The following is an 18,984-nucleotide window of genomic DNA, read 5'->3' on the forward strand; positions in this document are numbered from 1 at the left end:
CCATCCAGTAGAACATGGTGTGAAGTTGGGCAAAGCGAGTGAGGGCCGGGATCTTCTGCAATTAGTGTTTTAGATTTTGTACATGTTACAGTGGTGGACAGAAACGAAGTAAAAAGTAAAACCAGTAGCTTTATTGTGTATCTAAAGTTTTCCATTTGGGGAGACTTTTACTTTAACTTCACTACATTACAAAGTCAAATACAGTAATCCCCCGTTTATAAACGGACGCCACTCCACAAAATCTATTTTACGTATACAGTACTGTACTGTATTAACATTTTACTTCATTTAATAATTAATAATTATATTTTTCATATGCAATATTTCATTCTTTTAAAATAAAACTCCATAAAAACAATTTGTCTGGTCTATCGTACTGCAAGAGACCGGGAAAATCAGCGAAACAAATTTCTTATGTGCCAAAAGGCGCTGTAAAGCGGGGGATTACCGTATCTCACTTTTTACTCAACTACATTTTTTGCGAAATCAGTCGTTCCTTTTTATTTATGGTTGGATACAAATTTGAATCGATATCAATCAGTGTTAGACTGATTAATATCATCTTTTTAATAGATCGATGTGCTAAAAGTAACATTAAAGTCTTTTCCCATAAACTGAGTTGATCAAGTAAAGAGTCTTGTGATAGAAATGATAATAGGAACATTATAGCCGTAAAAAATCCTAATACTTTGGATACTTAAGTACATCTGAAGGCAAATATTTTTGTACTTTTACTCAAGTGAAAGTTTAAAGGGACACATTTACTGTAACTGGAATAATGTTTTATCGAGTGTATCTCTACTTTAACTCAACTACATGTTTTGTGTACTTCGTCCACCAATGACATGGCGTAACATTGTAGGAAGAGGACATGAGAAGGACTTTCTTGTATCTTGTTGCTTTTAAAAAGCATATGCACTTCTTAGAATGAAGCCAGAAGGTTGGATCAAGCCGCTGATGGATTATGCACTGAAGTTATAGTGTACCACAAACCCAAATTGCTCAAAAAATGTACAAAAATAACAATAAGATCACAAGAAAGTAAAAGTGTATTTGAAATATTTTGAGGAAAACCCCCTTTTTTTGGTCATTATTTCATTGTGTTTTTTATTTTTTAAAACGGCAAGCAAATAAACTCAATACACAACCCTTAAATATTGTTGGTGTAGTATGTGTTCACACTAGTTTGTAGTATATGTCTATACCAGTCTTTGAGAAGACAATAAAAAGCTAGACTTTTATGCTTTGTAGCCTTTTCTACTCACTGAACAAATTTTCATTAGGAATTAAAGCTAATCACTAGTTCCTAATGAAGCCAGCTCTGCACACTCTCTTGCAGTGCGTGGTTGATTTTGGCCTCACACACACCTAAAAACACAGACAAACTCCTCCAGCACACCCAAGCTGTATTTCGACCAAGCTAAATAAAGCTCTATAAAGTCAGAAGAGTCTTAGTTTGTCCATTGGGACATTTTTTTGGGCATGTAATTGCTCCAGAGGGCTTATCTTTTTTTTTGTGGTTGCTTATAATCAGTTCTGTCTATTCTCAAATAAGCTAAGCATTCACCCAACAGTATGGGTATCCAGTCAGTTAGTTCTAAAGTCCTTCAGAAGTCTTTTGAGTGAGATTTCTTGGTTTTGAAACCTTCTCTTGTACACAGAAGAACATCTGGATGGGCTACAATAAGAGGCCAGTATTTTCAAGTGTTTCCTCCTGGTATGTTCCTGTGATGTAGTCTGGCTAGCAGCTTGTAAAGGTGTGGTGGCTGGCTTTGTGTGTCTCAAAGGAAGCATGAGCTGGCCTTCACCGTCTCTGGTTGGTTGGTGTTGACATATGACCAAATTGGGAGGAAATGATAGATAAAATGTACGAAATATATAAACCAACTGGAGCGTGCTATTACCAAGAAAACATGGAATTGGTTTCAGTGCCTGTATTTTTATTTTTCCCATGTTGTCCTTGCCTACATGGTTTAAAGTTTTAGGTAATATTCTGTAAATCAGTGGAGAGGACAGATTCAGCATCTTTTATTTAAAAAAAGGCCACATAATGGTTTTCCAACTTTTAGCTCTCCAGGTTGGTTGAACCTCTGCCGGCTTTAGGTTCCACTTAATTGAAATAAACCCAGTGTGGTCTTCCGCTGTTGTATGCCATGCCCCTCAAGGTGCAACTAGTTTATTCCTTTTGGTAGTAGAGGTTTTTTGTTACCTGTCAATTTGAGGTAGTCTTCTCTTACCTTTTCTTATCCCGTGTGTTTCTGCCTGCAGAACTGGTTGTTTTTTTTTTTTTGCTCAATTCTCATCTTGTACCATTCTCACAATTCACCATTTAAACTCAACTCTAAAGAGTGTGGAGCGTGAAAATTTCAGGGAGATCAGCATTCTCTGAAATACGGAAGTCCTAAGAGGCCATGCGTTCTATTTTATTTTTTTCTTTCTTGTTTTCTCGTGATCTCGAAATAACATTCTTTCCGTGTATTCGGAATAAGAGCGTGTTCCAGAGGCAGCATCACCACAGCATCTTGGATAATCAGTATCTATCCATTATCTCCGCCTCAGAGAAGTCGAGATAATGCGAAAATGTATCCGTGATCACGAGAAGACACGAAAGAAAAAAATATTGTAGTGCATGGCCTTTTAGGACTTTTAGGACTTCCATACTGAAATTAACTTCCTGCAAGGCTTATGTTGGTTAAGACGCCAGTCAAATGTGGTGCTAAAAACAAGTTACAAAACAATCGTTCTCTCACAGTGGAAGTTGTTGGATGCTTACGTGCCAGTTCAGATTGTAATCAGATACCACATGTGAAAATGCACTGCAGTCAAAATGAAACCGTAGATGTTATTTTCCTTTCACTTTTGGGGTAACAAAGTTGAGAATGTCATAACCCTTCTTCTTATGAGGATCGTTCAATGTTCCAGATGTGCCAGATGTACGAATGTTGTATTTTATCATATTAGATTCTAGGTGTGTGTGTGTGTGTGTGTGTGTGTGTGTGTAGTCTGTGATGTTAGTGTGGTGGGGCATTAGGACCCAGTCAGCTGTTACCACTGTGGTGCAGGGCAGGCAAGGAGAACTCTCAGGTTACTCTGCAAGCACATGTCAGGGGAAAAGAGGCCTCTCTCTCTCTCTCTCTCTCTCTCTCTCTCTCTCTCTCTCTCTCTTCCTCTCTCTCTCTCTCTCTCTCTCCCCATCCTCCCTTTTCCCTCTCTTTCTCGGCCTCCCAGGAGATCTCCTCTCCTGCATCCAATCGACACACATATGCAGCTTGGGCCATATATCTTTTATATCTCTGCACCCCCTAGATATGCAAAGCAGGTCTATGTGCACAATAGCATCCATTATTGAGAGCACGGGTTCTCCACATTGTGGTGACCCTCATAAATGCTTCATGCAAACAATACAAATGATAGCAGGAAGCAATGCAACAGGGAAAAAAAAAAACGAAGAGCAGATTTGCTCTTTCTTTCCGCCCGTGTGGTATCAATGCCACGGTCACAGATGACAGCAGGGTGCTTTTCCTCTTACCTCAGTGTTGAACTTGGAGAGGTTTTCGAAATGCATATTTTAATAAAAAATATGAAATCAGTTATACTGTGAAAACATACATCTATGCCGGCTACTTGTATAGCTGTGTGTAGCCTAGGACTACAAATGAGACAGAGAATACCTTTAATACTTCTACATTCTTAAGAGCAAAGCTCAATAACCAGGAAGGAAAGTACATTTTCAGCGATGCGAAAATCTTATACTCAGAATGCTGACTGTACCGCATTGTAAATTGAAATGATTTAAATAGGAATCACATTTATTTCAACCCTGTGCAAGTTTGAAACAGCAACCAGTGGTGGACAGATAGGAAGTACTTAACTACTGTACTTAAGTAGATTTTTCTGCACTATTTAATTTTTGGACGTTTTACTTTTACTCCTAAACAAATATATGTACTTTCTTCTTCTTACATTTTCAAACCAGGCTCGTTGCTTGAGTTTTAATCTACTCGGTGGCATGATCAATATTTTTTTCTTCTTATTGCGCACCGTTTTCAACCCATCGATATATTTCCTTTCATTGCGCCAGCATTTTTCAGCCTACCACTGGTATATCATTGCCTTTCACGCACCACAGACGTAGGTTAACCTACAAAGCTAAGAACAAGCAAGTTAAAAGGCAACATAAAAGTATGGGGTTAACGTTAATGAGGCAGAGGGAGTCAGCGATGTAAACATGACTGAGATCAAGGACATTCCTGATCATCATCATCTTTTCTCTGCTTGTGTTCTATATGGTGGTTGTTCGGCCTGAATACATTCATTAGGTAACAAAATTTGAAATTTATTGGTATTAATATATTATTATGATCTGGGGTCCAGTTACCAGCGTGACACTGAAACAAGTAGTAGTAATGCTTCATTTTTACTAAAGTACATGTCAGAGCCTTGAATGAAAAGAACTTGAGTGAAAAAGTGCAGTCAGTACAGTAAAACATGAGTATCTGCACTTTGGAGACTTTTATTTTAACTTCACTACATTTCAAAGTCAAATATCTTTTTACTCATCTACATTATGTTTAGTTGTTCCTTTTTATTTATGAGTGGATTAAAAATTTTCCGGGTAAAAATCCAGGTAGAGCTCGCTATTTGTTTTAAACTTGTTTTGATTGCCGCTTGGTGGTATTTAATTCTACTTCTACAGTTCAGCGAGAAAGCAGAACATTTTGAAAGGAATAAATGATAGAAAGAAAGATAGCTTTTACATAAATTGATTAAGAGTAATAAATCATAGTACTTTGGATACTTAGGCAAATCTGAAGGCAAATACTTTTGTACTCAAGTGAAATTTTAAATACATTGTGTACTTCACCCACCACTGTCAACAAGAAATCTTTTTTAAAGAAGGTGTCTTCTATAAAGGAATGGAAAATGTTCATTTATATGCTAATTAGTTTGTGTAGGTAAGTTAGCTAATGTTAACAAACTGTAGTGTAAAATTACCACGTTTTGCTTCTTTACAGCCAGGAACAACAGCACCGGACATATGGAAAATGTTACCACTTTAACCAGTACGCGCTCAGTACCGTGGCGAGTGTAGGATCTTGGAGATAAAGTGGTTTATTGTCGGCCGCAGCTGACACAGATCAAGTTTTGCAATCAGAAGTTCTTGAAATGCTAGTTGAAAAGATTTATGTGCATAGCCAAAGCCAGAAATTAGCTATATTTTACGTTTCTGTTCAATTTGTGCAACAGTGATGGAAAAGAATCAGTTATTTCTGTTAGAATCCAGAAGCTTTCCTTCTGTGAAACTTTCCTTCTTTTTCACAATTTCCTCTGTAAATGATGAGTGGTCTTCTTTGATTTAAAAAGTTGATAAATCGGATAATTATAAAGACCTTTTTTTTTTTAAATGAGCACCGTTATTTAGCATAGGATGCAGCATTGAGTCATGTATATTCTTGTCATGTGAGGTTAGAGGGTCAACCAATCAAATGTCTTTAATCTGGACGGTAATTATTCAAGCCATCAGGGAGCCATGTGGTATTATGCTACACAGTCCTCATGCACTATCCACAAGAGGGGAACGTGCCATACATCAGCCTTACTGTATAGATTTGGATGTATATGTGTTTATTAAACTGTTTATATACTATTACAGTGTCTGATATGTAAGATATTAATTTAGGGATGTACCTCAAAGCTTTAGAAAAATGAGCTAATGAGCTATCACTGCATTGGAGGCTAACAAACCACCAATGAAACTACAGCAATCAACTGCAGCCCCTAACTGACCATTATTTGTTGTCCTAAAGCAGAACATTTCAAAGTGACCTCTTGATCTGGTGCACCACTTAGCTCTGCCACTTAGCACTCGGGGTAAAACGTTTTGCCTGTAATTTGAACTCTTTAGCCAAGTTGTTTTGTGCCAGATGAAAGGTATGATGGTGAACAAAGAGTAGGAGGAAAAAAAAAAAAAAAAACAATTCGCCATTGTTGATTTTTTTTTTCTCTCCCCCCACCCCCAAAAGGTACGGCAAGATCGTGTCCACCAAAGCCATCCTGGACAAGACGACCAACAAGTGCAAAGGTAGGACGTGCTCTCATCCTGACGTTCTCAGCCGAGTTGGCGTCAAAGCCTCGTTTCATCTGTGGCAAATGTGTGCGTCATGATGTAACCGCGCTGAGCTCGCTGTTGAGTAATTCCACATCTGTTGACCTGAAACATTACTGAGTCTGTATTAGTGTGTGTGTGTGTGTGTGTGTGTGTGTGTGTGTGTGTGTGTGTGTGTGTGTGTGTGTGTGTGTGTGTGTGCGCGCACAGTTCTTTGTCCATGTGGTGCAGCTTGTCAGCTCGAGCCGAGCAGGAAACACTAGTAGCTTAACCTTACTGACTTGAACCAGAAGCTGCTGAATATCATTAATTAGAAATGATTCGGGACACGTGCAGTAGTTGACTTATGCAGATTATACAGGATTTGAGTACTTGTCACAATTAAACAGACTGTAAATCTGATATCTAACCCTGTTTATTTCTGTGAATGTGTTTGTGTATTGTGTGTGTGTGTGTGTATAGGCTATGGTTTTGTTGACTTTGACAGTCCTGCATCTGCGCAGAAAGCTGTTACAGCACTTAAGGCTACTGGAGTTCAGGCTCAGATGGCGAAGGTAAGAGATTACAGTTCTCCTATATAAATCAATCCACAGCGTTAACAAAACACTCCAAAACACTATCCTAAATTTTTGCGTTGCATTTGTACAGTGTGTGTCATTACCACTGAAGAGAATTTCAACACATTTCCATGTACTGAGAAAAGAAAGAATGCTGGTTTGCCCGAAGCCTTTCATAATAGAAGTATAAAGGCAGTTGTTACTGCTTTTACTCAATCACTCACTCAGTTACTTACATTTCCAGAAATACTTGGCTTGAGGTGGGAATAATCATGCATAACTCACTAGTCTACTTCAGGGATGTTGCTTCAATAGATGTGGAAAAAATTCCAATTAAAAACTATACCAGTTTAACAGTAAATGTATTAGGAGGAGGGAGGAATGAGAGAAAATCTCAACCAAAAGCCATCACAATTGATTTTTTCTTGAAAAAGAGAAAAGAGTCTTGTAGGTTTGTTGGTTTAAAAATCCATGAAATTACTGAGCAACTCAACAACTTTGAGGACGGATGTGGACTGTAATTAATAACAACAGTCTACTACAATCGCCCAGGACCACAGTTTGCATTTAATCGTCCATCACTGCACACCTTAACAATAATAAAACTGTAATGAATGGGCATTCGGAGCCACCCAGATGAGGACGGGTTCCATTTTGAGTCTGGTTCCTCTCAGGGTTTCTTCAACATGCCTTCTCAGGAACTTTTTCCATGCTACAGTCACCACTGGCTTGTTTATCAGGGACAAACGTACAATCATAAGGAACAAACTTGTGCTTATACCACATTATCTGTAAAGCTGCTTCGAGACAATGTCCATTGTTAAAATGCGCTGTATAAATAAAAACGAATCGAATTGAATTTAAGGGAGTTTTCTGTTCTGGCACCGAGGTGGTGGAATGAGTTTCCCCTAGATATGTGCTATAATTCTTCCCAATAAACTTTCAGGCTGATGGTATTTTAAGTCTGCAACCTACTGAACCAGTGTTAATGTATTCATTGATAGAGAACTTTGTACATCGCACTGGATAAGGGTCATCATCTACACCAGTGATCCCCAACCCCCCGGCCGCGGACCGGCACCGGTTCGTGGGTCAATTGCCGCACAGAAAGAATACATAACTTACATTATTTCCGTTTTATTCATTATCTGATTTTGAACGATGTTTTATTTTGGAAAACGACCGGATTCTCTCCGCCACATCTGTCTATGACTCACTCTTAAAGCATGTCATGATGCCCCAGTCACATGTCTTACCAACATCCGCTACCTTCTTAAAGGGGCTGCTCCGGCCGCTAACACATCATACATTACCGCTAAATTGAAACCCCCAAGCGAGCAAAATGAACAAAAAAACAACACAGTGGATTCACGTTTATTATTCTATTTAGAAAATACCAGTTTTTATGCCGGTCGTATCATTTTATTTTGTTGCATTTATCAGCCACACCTTAAAGGGCGGTCCGTGAAAATATTGTCCGACATTAAACCGGTCCATGGCGCAAAAAAGGTTGGGGACCGCTGATCTACACCAATCAGGCATAACATTATAACTGGTAAAGCGAATAACACTGACTTATATCTTGATCATGGCACCTGTTAGTGGGTGGAAAATATTAGGCAGCAAGTGAACATTTTGTCCTCAAAGCTGATGCATTAGAAGCAGGAAAAATGGGCAAGAGGAAGGAGTTTGACGAGGCCGAATTGTGATGAATAGACGACTGGGTCAGAGCGTCTTTAATACTGCAGCTCTTGTGGAGCATTTCCCATCCTGCATCGGCCAGTGTCTATCAAAGCAACCCGGCGGCGGGGTCACGGGCGGCCCGAAGGCTCAATGATGAACGTGGGAAGCGAAGGCTGGTCCGTGTGGTCCGATCCAACAGATGAACTCCTGTAGCTCAAAGTACTGAAGAAGTTAATGCTGGTTCAGATAGAAAGGTGTCAGAATACACAGACATTAGGCAGGTTGAATGTTATGCCTGATCGGTGCTAATGTAAATAAACGTTTGTTGACCAGCCCAACAACTGCCCTCTGACTTCAAGTATAAGTGAATTTTGAGGAAATCTTTTTCCTAATACAGAAAATCCAAAATATAAAGAGTGAGTATTCCTTTAATAAGAAAGTTGGGTCAGTGTCCTTCATTTAAAGAGAATCTTCATTTTGATTCAACATAACATTCAAACGAAAGAAGATCTTGAAATAAAGATGTCCGAAGCAGCAGTAAACGCCAGCAATTCTTTTCATAATGTATTTTTGAACCTAAGATAGTAGCATGTTTTGAGTTGCTTGGGAGAAAAAGAGGAATAATAGGTGAAGAGTGATGTTTTCTGGAGCTGCTCTTTAGACCATGGCCTGTATGTGTGTGTGTGTGTGTGTGTGTGTGTGTGTGTGTGTGTGTGGGTGTGTATGAGGGTGTATGTGAGAGGGTGCCAGTCCGTGAAAATAGTGTCGTCAACTCCATTAGGCCCGGGCATGTTCAGCACTGAACTTGCTGAGAGCAAACAAGGAGTGCCAGAGGGTCCTGTTTCCGCTTTAAGAGTCCATTTCTCTCTCTATTACTCCTCTCTCTTTTTTTCCCTCTCTCCCTCATTTCCATTGTCACACTGTCTCCTTCTTCCTGTCTCTCTTTTCTGTGTATGTCACATTTTTCTCTCTAGGTCTCGTCCTATGAGTGTTCCTCTCTATTATTAATACGTGTATATAAGATTAAAGTGTGCACAAGTTTGGAAGTGTAGCCTTTTTCCTCTGCCTCACAAAAAAAGAAAGAAAAGAAGAAGCCAGACTCGTCATGACGTTTCACTCCAGACTTAATTACGACCATCTTCGGAGTCTCTTAGCACTCTGACCTATTTAGGAATGTAAGGCGTGTGTGGCAAGTGCCTGAGGCTTCCCAGCACCTCCCATTTTCCTGCATAAGCAAAAGCGAATCGTCTGAAGATGCGATGAGATCTCTGCGAGAAAGAGAGAGAGAGGAAAGGAAAGAACAGGGGAAAAAAAATCACCTTCACCGCAGGTCACTGCAGTTACGCATCCATTATTCATGACATGGAGATGAAGCGGAAATGCATTTACAGCTTTTTAATTTCATCTTCGAGTAATTAATATGCAAAGGGGTGTCGGGGTGAATTGCAGGTCCTCCACATCCCAGCTGTCTTTATAATTCCTTGAGTCAGGATTGGGTAAGTGACACCGAGCGTAGCCGGGACGCCGGCTAACATACCACGTGTATACCGCGAGATACATGCAGAAAGAGGTCCTTCTGGGTGCGCGGAGGTAAAAAAAAGCCAACTCCTGTTGCATCGTAATGTGCAGATAGGACTAATTGGCTGAGGCTATGCAAAAACATGCATCGCGGATGTATTTATTAGCAGGTGAGAGTCCGTGTTATGCTATGGGCTGTCATATTCCAGAGCCAATTAGGATGTGCATATGGTAATAAGTTGACAGCCTGAACATCTCCAAGCCAGTTATTTTGACACCTTTTATCTAGAAGCCATTAGTCATTGTATAAATATCTGGACTTAATTCTGGCTGCCATGCCAATGGAATACATATCCAGATACCCACACACACACACACACACACACACCATATTTATATTAATTGTGTCTCAGTCCTGTCTCTCGAATCTCAAACTCTTTCTTCTTGCTAGATCTTAGTTTATATTCCACAGGAAATGTCCTTCACGCAATCACATTCAACTCATCTACATGCTCTTCCCTTTAACCCGAATTCTTACCTCACCTTCTTTCATAGAATTCAAATCTCGAACTTTTTATATCCGAGATTCTCTAAGCTACGTCTCGTACACTTCCTACATCCATCCAGAATTCCAACTCTGTCCTCGTTCGATCCGCTTAAACAAAACAGAAACCTTCTTACGTTCCTCTCAATCTCTTCCTTTGATTTTCCTTCATCTGTCGTCCTAAAATATTCAACTTAACCTCTTCTTTCATCCCTCAGTTTCAGCTGCTCCTCACTTCTTCTTTATTTACTGCTCTCTACACGCCGCACACTCTTCTGTCGTCTGTCTTTCTTTTACATACAACCCAAACACTGTTTTCATCAGTCCCTCTGTTGTACTCATCTCAACCGCTTCCTTCATCCTCCATCCTCCTACACATAACTCGAAATCTTTCTTCATCAACTTGAACTCTCCTTTCTTCTGCCACCCTCTAACATGTAACTCAGACACTTCTATCATCACTCATTCGTTTATGCTCATCTCAAACCTTTCCTTCATCTGTCAATCAACGTATCAAACTGTTCACTCATCACTCATTTTTTGACAAAATCTTTCATCACTCCATCAGTTATCCATTCCTTCAAACTCGACCTACTGTATATCCATTGTTCTTTTATGCGTAACTCAGACTATTTCTTCATCTGTCATTCATTAATACTCAACTTAAACTCGATTTTTTCACTTATTCATTGATATCCAACTCAAACTCTGCCCCCATCCATCATTCTTTCTTCACAACTCAAGCTTTTTCTTCGTCTGTCATTCTTTTATACTCAACTAAACTCTGCCTCCATCCATCATTCTTTGACATGCACCTTTGACATCATTCTCAGGAATCTCAGGCTTTTTCTTCATCTGTCAATGTTTAGTACTTAACTCCAACTCTTCCTTTACCAATCATTTTTTTATATCCAACTCAAACTATTTATTTATCACTCATTTTTTAATATCCAACGCAAACTCTAAATATATTCATCATTCTTTTTTCACAACTCAGGCTTTTTCTTCATTATTATTTACTATTCAAGTCAAACTCTTCCTTCATCAAACATTTTTTTTATATCCAACTTAAACTCTTCATTCATCATTCATTCGTTTCTAACCAACTTAAATGTAACCTTCATACCTCACACTTTCCTTCGCAACTCATCTGTCTGACTTTCTCTTCATCTGTCAACTTAAACTCTTCGTTTATCCACTTTTTTCAACCATCAATCTTTTACATGCAACTCTTCCATCTGTCACCTTTAAAATCTAATGCTTATATTTACTGTCACCCTCTTGAGTATTCAACTTTTCCTTATATCATATTATGTTCAAATTCATACTTTTAAGATTCAGCTCACAGGTTTCCTCCACCCCTTGTAACTAACTCTAAGAAAAGAGTAAATAAGGTAATCCTTTTGAGCTCCATTTTGTTTGGTCTCTTCCGTCCCCATATGGTATAGTCCTTTAACTCCGCCCCCATACGGCATAGTCCTTTAACTCCGCCCCCACACGGTATAGTCCTTTAACTCCGCCCCCACTAGTTAGTGTGACGCACACATGGAAAAGGAAAGTCATGTCGCTAAAATGCTCTGAAATCACATCTGTGACATCATTGTGTGACATCACAAAAGGGTTTCTTATAAATGGCTATTCATGTTTATGTTTGTAAGAGCTGATTGTATTATTTGTTATTTATCTGTTCTGTAGCTCTTACGGTGTTTCACTAAGAAAAGGTTTTTCATCAAGGAAAGGTAGATTTTGTGTTTCCCAAGGAAAGGCTGACGGCTGAACACAAACTAAAGGCTTTTTGAAACATCAGTACGCTTCACCATTGTCTGGCTGGGGGTTTGCTCCACCCCTTATTCCCCACTAACTGTATTTCATGCCACGAATTATTGTTTATCTTTTCTCTGTTTATCTGTTATGATTTCTTTAGTATAAAAAAAATGCTGAGCAGAAACTTCAGCACAATCTCTTTTGCAGCAACAGGAGCAGGACCCTACCAACCTTTATATCTCCAACTTGCCCTTGTCCATGGACGAGCAGGAGCTGGAGAGCATGCTGAAGCCCTTCAGCCAGGTCATCTCCACACGCATTCTCCGCGATGCCAACGGTGCCAGTAGAGGAGTCGGCTTTGCCAGGTAAATCCGGCCTCGGATTTCTAACACAAACGAAATCGTCTGGGAATAACGAATTTCTGCATAGCACATTGGTCTATAACGTCTAAAACTCTAAACAGGATGGAATCGACGGAAAAATGTGAGACCGTTATTCAGCATTTCAATGGCAAATACATCAAGACACCACCTGGAGTAGCAGGTACTGGACCATTTCAGTTGCACGTGATTTATTTACTCATAGAATTGATTTTAGTTGTTTCATGTTTAGTTTTTTTAGATGCAGCTTTCGTATTATTAATAATGTCCTGTTGTCATTTGCCCAGTGCCCACAGAACCTCTGCTGTGCAAGTTTGCAGACGGGGGACAGAGGAAACGTCAGAGTCAGGGCAAATATCTTCTAAACGGTCGGCCGTGGATGAGAGACGGAGAGACGGTGAGAAATAATAGTTAAACATGACATTTTCACAATGTCCTTTACATGTCAAAGGTTTGTGCGGGGGATTTCAATAATTATGGAAGTCTACAGTTCTGAAAGCCGTATTTAGAGATTAAGAGATATTTTTTATATAATTGCTATATATGATATATATGATTGATCAGAAAGTGGCTGGAATTCATATTCCAGATTTACATGAACGTGCTCATTCTACTGTACGATCGTTTCTATGGTAACGGAACGATTGACGCGCCACATAAATATACAAATATAAAAATGTGTTTCTTGCAGTGTGCATTTCACACCCTGGCCTTCACTGATCAATCCACCTCTTAATACCATCATTAGAACACCACGGCTATAGAAACCATCAATATTATACAGAAAGGCAAAACAACAAAGCGCAGACGGGAATCTTATACAGTTAGAATGAATGCTATTATTAAAGCAAGAAACCCAATAAGCACAATTCAAGAAGTCTCCTTTCACTGAAGCCACAACTGCATCTCCCGCATACATCACCTCCAGCAGAAGCATCGATATTAACCTCATTTATTTAATTTTTGTGCTTGTGTAATTTTGTGTTTTTCCGCATTAAAGTTCATGTAGGTCATTTCCTAAGGAAAGTCAAACTGTGTGTTTTAGTGCAAATTCTACAGGAAATAAAAACGGGTCATGAAAAAGCTTAACGGTTTTGAACTATTTTGGCCCACGTTGCCTCACGACATCCAGCTTTTCTTAAGAAGTCCATCTCGTAAATGTCTTTGAAAGTGTATCTGCGACCAGGTCAATTTCTTCTCCTCTGTCAGCCATAACGGAGTGAAAAAGCAGCTATTAAATCCCCACGCATAAACTTGAGCTTGTGCAGATTGCTACAGATGTCGTTTGTGAGCTCTGATTAGTGGCTCCGACTCGGGGACCTCGGAGTTGCCAACTTGCAGTCGGATTGCTTAAAGCAACAGCTTCAACAACATGGATTCGAAGCTTCCAAGAGTCTCCACTTTTCATTTCTGTTTAAAGCAGTGCACCTGACAGAAACGTGTTAAATATTTGAAGAGAATGGACTATTGGGACAAAAATATATTAAAAAGTCAGGCAGTGATTCTGATAGGAGAGACGGCCATGCTGGCCCTGATGGCCTCCCACTGGTTTCCTGATATACTCTTTAGTGAGGAGATTTTTAACATTTATGGTCTCCGGTTTCAGCACTTTCCAACAATGTTCTCATTGAGGTCAATAGAAGTTCCACAATATTAAATGTAATAGTACAGAAAGTACAACAATCCTGTTGTCATGACCTCGTCATGTTTTATTCCCAACATCACAATTGTTCCAGCATGCAGAATCGAGTATGTTTTGATACGCTTCCGAGAAGGCTTTCCACTAGATTTTGGAGCAGTCAACAATTGGCTTTATCCCAAAGATGTTTATAGGGGTTGAGGTCAGAGTTCCTCCAGTCCTAATATGGCAAACCGTGTCTTCATGGAGCCGGCTTTGTGCACAGGGTTATTGTCATGCTGGAACAGATTTGGGCTTTTTAGTTTCAGTAAAGGGAAATTGTGCGCTTTAAATTCTGCGATTTCTCGGAATACTCTCCTACGAGTGCCATGGCCAGGTGTCAACTCCTCACATGTGCTTTTTTTCCCGTTACAGGGTGGAATGATGCTGACCTATGACCCCACCCCTGCCCTACAGAATGGGTGAGCTTGTAGCAGTCAGATATACTGTATACTTACACTAACCCAGAATCCTCTGTGAGATTATGGAGAATCTCACAAACGTGAACATGGCATGTTTTTGTTTGTGTGTGTGTCTCCCCCTGCAGGTTCTACTCCTCACCCTACTGCATCGCTCCCAACAGAATGATCACACAAACCTCTGTCTCTCCATACATGCATTCCCCGGTTTCAACGTACCAGGTCAGGCTTGTTCCCATGCCTCACATTTACACATCTCTTGTAGCCCAGTCTGGGTGTGTGTGTGTGTGTGTGTGTGTGTGTGTGTGTGTCAATGCAAATATAAAACCATAGAATGTTATGAAGACTGTGCAGGTTTTCAGGCTCCCAAATTATTTGTAATGTTTGTTAAAGAAGGCCAGGGCTATTTTTTATATTTTCACCATACTCTTGGAAAAATTCTTAATGTGTATCAGTCTTTTCTTAAATGTGAAAAAAGCATTCAAAAGGGATTTTTAAAACTGTCTTTAATTTATACAACTGAGCAGTTGTGGGGTTAAGGGTCTTGCCCAGAGGCCCAGGAGAGACACTACATACCACCTTCCCCAAATCACAGGGTTCTACATGAAACTGGTGTTCCACCAGTAGTACTGTGTGTGAAATTAAACTTTTAGTTTTTTGCTTTCCCAGCATGCATTGCATTTAAAATATATTTTCTTGCCTTTTTGTGTATCTGTTTTGCTCCAGTTGATAAATTCCCTTTCAGGTGTCACTTTCATTTATTTGTTAATAATTTAAGACTTTAGCGTAAAAAGTAATTTAGCTATTTATAAAAAAAATAAAAAATTATTTCAAACCTGCTTTTTAGTTTCGGAGAGAATTTTTAAAATAAAAATATATTATTTGATTAACCGATAAAAGGCATTTTTGTATTTCTTTATTTATGCAAATCAATTCTCATGCTTTCTTGAGCTTGCCAGTGTGCTGACTCGGCGATAAACAGACCGCTTTCCCCTGTTCTACAGGTACACAATCCGTCCTGGATGCACCATCAGTCGTACCTCATGCAGCCCACGGTAAGTTTACCATTAAAACAGTACGCCGTCCATCAAACGAGCGCTGGTACCGTACGGGTTTAATCAACTTTCCCCTCATTTACTCGCTGGCACATCCGCAGGGAACGCTCCTAACACCTACCATGGATCACACTCTGTCCATCCAGCCTGCTGCCATGATGCCACTGACCCAGCAGCTCAGTCATCTGTCCCTGGGCAGCACTGGCACAGTGAGTCCTCCGACACTCGACTCAATGTCCACTTCACCGCTGCTCAATGATTTATTTATAGTGACGGAATTATAGGAACAGTTCTCATGTGAGAGACTTTAGGAGTTGATTGCTTCTTGGAAGTATGACAAGTCAATAGTTTTGTGTGTGTATGTATGTATGTATAGATAGATAGATAGACAGACAAACAGATAGATAGATAGATAGATAGACAGACAGACAGACAGACAGACAGCCATAACTCCATAAAACACATTACATCATTCATTATTACATGTACAAAACTACAGGACATGCTGTTGTTGGTGAATAATTCATTTCTGGATGCACATCACATCATTTGCCATTGGTTATTATTTTCCTGTAGTGAAACATCATCATGTTGTATCCCATACATAATTGTTATACGTCTTTTCTCTGTGTTGTCAGTATATACCTGCAAACACAGCTATGCAAGGGACATACATACCCCAGTACACCCAAGTGCCTCCTGCCAGTGTCTCAGTCGAGGTAAAGCAGCAACAGTAACCAAGATTACAAAGTGTTTATTCTTAGAATGTTTTTTTTTTTGCTCACTCGTTTATAAAATTGTAGGAAAACGGTGTCCAGCAGCCCCAGGTTACCATTGAGGCGACCACAGAGCATCCAGCATACTCCTACCAGCATGGCAAATGAAGACAAGGTATTGTTGTTCATGGAGAAATCAGTTTTAGTCTTTTGTTTTTTTCTTCATTCCGAGTTCCTTTTCAGGCTCAACACTTTTGTAAAGTATGATTATTTGATCCACTGTAGCATCAGCTTCCAGTACCACTATATGCAGTGGTAGGCTGTGAAGTTCACACCTAGGCCTTCAGAAGTGTAATAACTCATCAATATTCTACATATACAGGTCTTCTGCAGCGGGAACGAAGGCCGTTACTAAAGCAAGAAACCCGATGAACCCAATTCAAGTCTCCTTTGCCCACAGACATCATCTCTAGCAGAAGAGTCAATATTACCTTTAGAAATTGATCAATTGGAAATCTGATTGGTTGAAGCAATAACCTTCAAGAAACATGCAGTTTACACTACAGGCACTGCTGATTCTAAAGACTCGACACAAATTCCTTCGATGCCGCAACACGGGACGTGACCGCTGAAATACGATTGGATAGAAACTTCAACGTGAACAGACACTACTTGAAGCAGTGCACCCAAGAGAAAAGCTATGAAATGAAAAGAAGAGACTACTGGGAATAATTTAATACACATTCATGTCCAAAAAATATATTAAAACATAAGATTCTGTATATGACTCCCCATTCCACTCTCAGAATTCATCAAGGACACAAAATCACTGAAATGATCGGATGAACTGACTGATTTTAATATTAAGCAAAGCTCTTGGCCCCTGTGTGTGTGTGTGTGTGTGTGTGTGAGTGATGATAGACTATTACAATACGATTGGCTGATTGCTCATTTGCATGTTATACGAGGTGGTATCAAAGAGTTTCTAGACTAGTTTTGGAACACGCCAGCAGATGGCAGCACAAAGCTGCCCGCACAGTCAGAGGGAGCACCGAAATCCATAAGTCAGTGTGCCAAAAGAATGTCGTGTGTACATTGGTGCTTTTTTTGACCACGTGCGTTATCATCATGTACAGCAAATTGGTCAGAAAAGCAAAAGTGAAGTTTACATTGATGCTGCAATGAGTTGTTTTTGAGTGGCATGCGTGCTTCCAGAGCGAAAGAGCACTGAAAGAAAGGGGCAAGAATTTCAATAGTGAGTTTTACCGAAGGAGGACATTTGCCGAAAGCGGGCTAGTCTCGAAATCTTTAAAACCACCTCGTAGTACGAGCCCATTCAAAGGGCTATGACCCTTTGTAAAATTCTATGGCAGACCCTTTTTTTTTTTCCTTCCGACCACACAAACAAATCCAGATTTGAACCAGACTGGACGCAACACTTCCAATTTGCTTCCTCGAGCACTTCAAATGACGGCGTCTCTCTTTTTTGTCCCGCAGCTCATCCGTGCAGGAACAAGCAGTCAATGTGTCTCCACTTTCTGCTGCTTTGGACATCAAAGGAGAGACACTGACATCTAAAGGAGCCTGTCCCCTAGTCATTTAAAGGAAACAGACAATAATTCTACTGGAGACTCTTTTCAAGGGTGCAAAGACCAAGCAATGGAAAATGTAACCTCTTTTGGCAGCATTAAAAACAACATGAAGGAAGCGATGCACTCGAGACGAGGGCGAGGAAAGCTAGCAAATGTTCACACATATACAAACACACACAGTTTCTCTCACACAATTTTTCCCCCACTTAAAATCCAGCTTTAATTTGGTCATCCAGCATAAAGGACAAAACTATCATTTTTAAGACAGTAGTATATAGTTTTTTTTTTCCCATGTATTTTTCTTTTCATTCCCCCAACTGTTTCAAATATGTGACTGCTTTAAAAAAGTGTTTTAGAAGTAGGTTTTTTGTACATAGAAAAAAAAGCAATGTTTTTCTTTTTCAAAGGTTTTTGCTGCATTTTTTTTTATCGTATATCAAACGGTTTTAATTAAACGTGGAACCAGTTGCTTAAGCGTGACTCTAAAGCGGTTCAGAATACGGTGGAAAACCCGTTGTGTTGTAAACGTCGGCATCACCCAGCGGTTTGAAGTGACTCGCAGTCGCCATTTTTAACGAAGGTCAGAGTTTAATAGTGGAATCAAGATCATAGACGTGCTGTTCTGCCTCCGTCCCTAAAATGCTGCTTTGTCTCAGAACCGAGGTCAGACTCTTTTGAGATATTTTGTTTTTCTTATTTAAAGTTAAATTGTCTTTTTCAGAAAACTTTCCTAAAATTAAATGCCAGCATAGTATGGTCTTCTGCATACTTTTGTGATACTTCACATCCATTTCTTTAAAAACAAAAAAACATGAATTACACTCAGAGTTACACTGAGTTGCACTCAGGCCCGGGACAAACCCTGTTCATGACCATTAAAAGGTTGAATAAATGGGGCTACTTTTTCATAAACTAGAAAGATGGTAGTATTGGGACACCTGACTTTTTCTTCCATGTGTGGTTCTTCTTCAA

General features: G+C 39.6%; 1 protein-coding gene across 3 annotated transcripts in view; it reads left to right on the forward strand.

The window, feature by feature from the left end:
* The window catches only part of rbms2b (RNA binding motif, single stranded interacting protein 2b), a 28,287-nt gene extending 9,507 nt beyond the window's left edge, over positions 1-18,780 (forward strand). For 2 of the 3 annotated variants that reach the window (XM_046869241.1, XM_046869243.1), the window contains exons 3-14: positions 6,024-6,082; positions 6,569-6,660; positions 12,380-12,537; positions 12,636-12,715; positions 12,840-12,949; positions 14,606-14,652; positions 14,778-14,871; positions 15,654-15,704; positions 15,806-15,913; positions 16,343-16,423; positions 16,508-16,595; positions 17,918-18,780. In XM_046869241.1, coding sequence (XP_046725197.1) covers positions 6,024-6,082; positions 6,569-6,660; positions 12,380-12,537; positions 12,636-12,715; positions 12,840-12,949; positions 14,606-14,652; positions 14,778-14,871; positions 15,654-15,704; positions 15,806-15,913; positions 16,343-16,423; positions 16,508-16,588 — 961 coding nt within the window. In that variant the 3' untranslated portion in view covers positions 16,589-16,595; positions 17,918-18,780. The other variant, XM_046869242.1, reaches the window with a different exon arrangement.
* The last annotated feature ends 204 nt before the right edge of the window (positions 18,781-18,984 follow it).

The sequence above is a fragment of the Silurus meridionalis genome, chromosome 16, assembly GCF_014805685.1.
Source record: "Silurus meridionalis isolate SWU-2019-XX chromosome 16, ASM1480568v1, whole genome shotgun sequence".
Taxonomy (NCBI): domain Eukaryota; kingdom Metazoa; phylum Chordata; class Actinopteri; order Siluriformes; family Siluridae; genus Silurus; species Silurus meridionalis.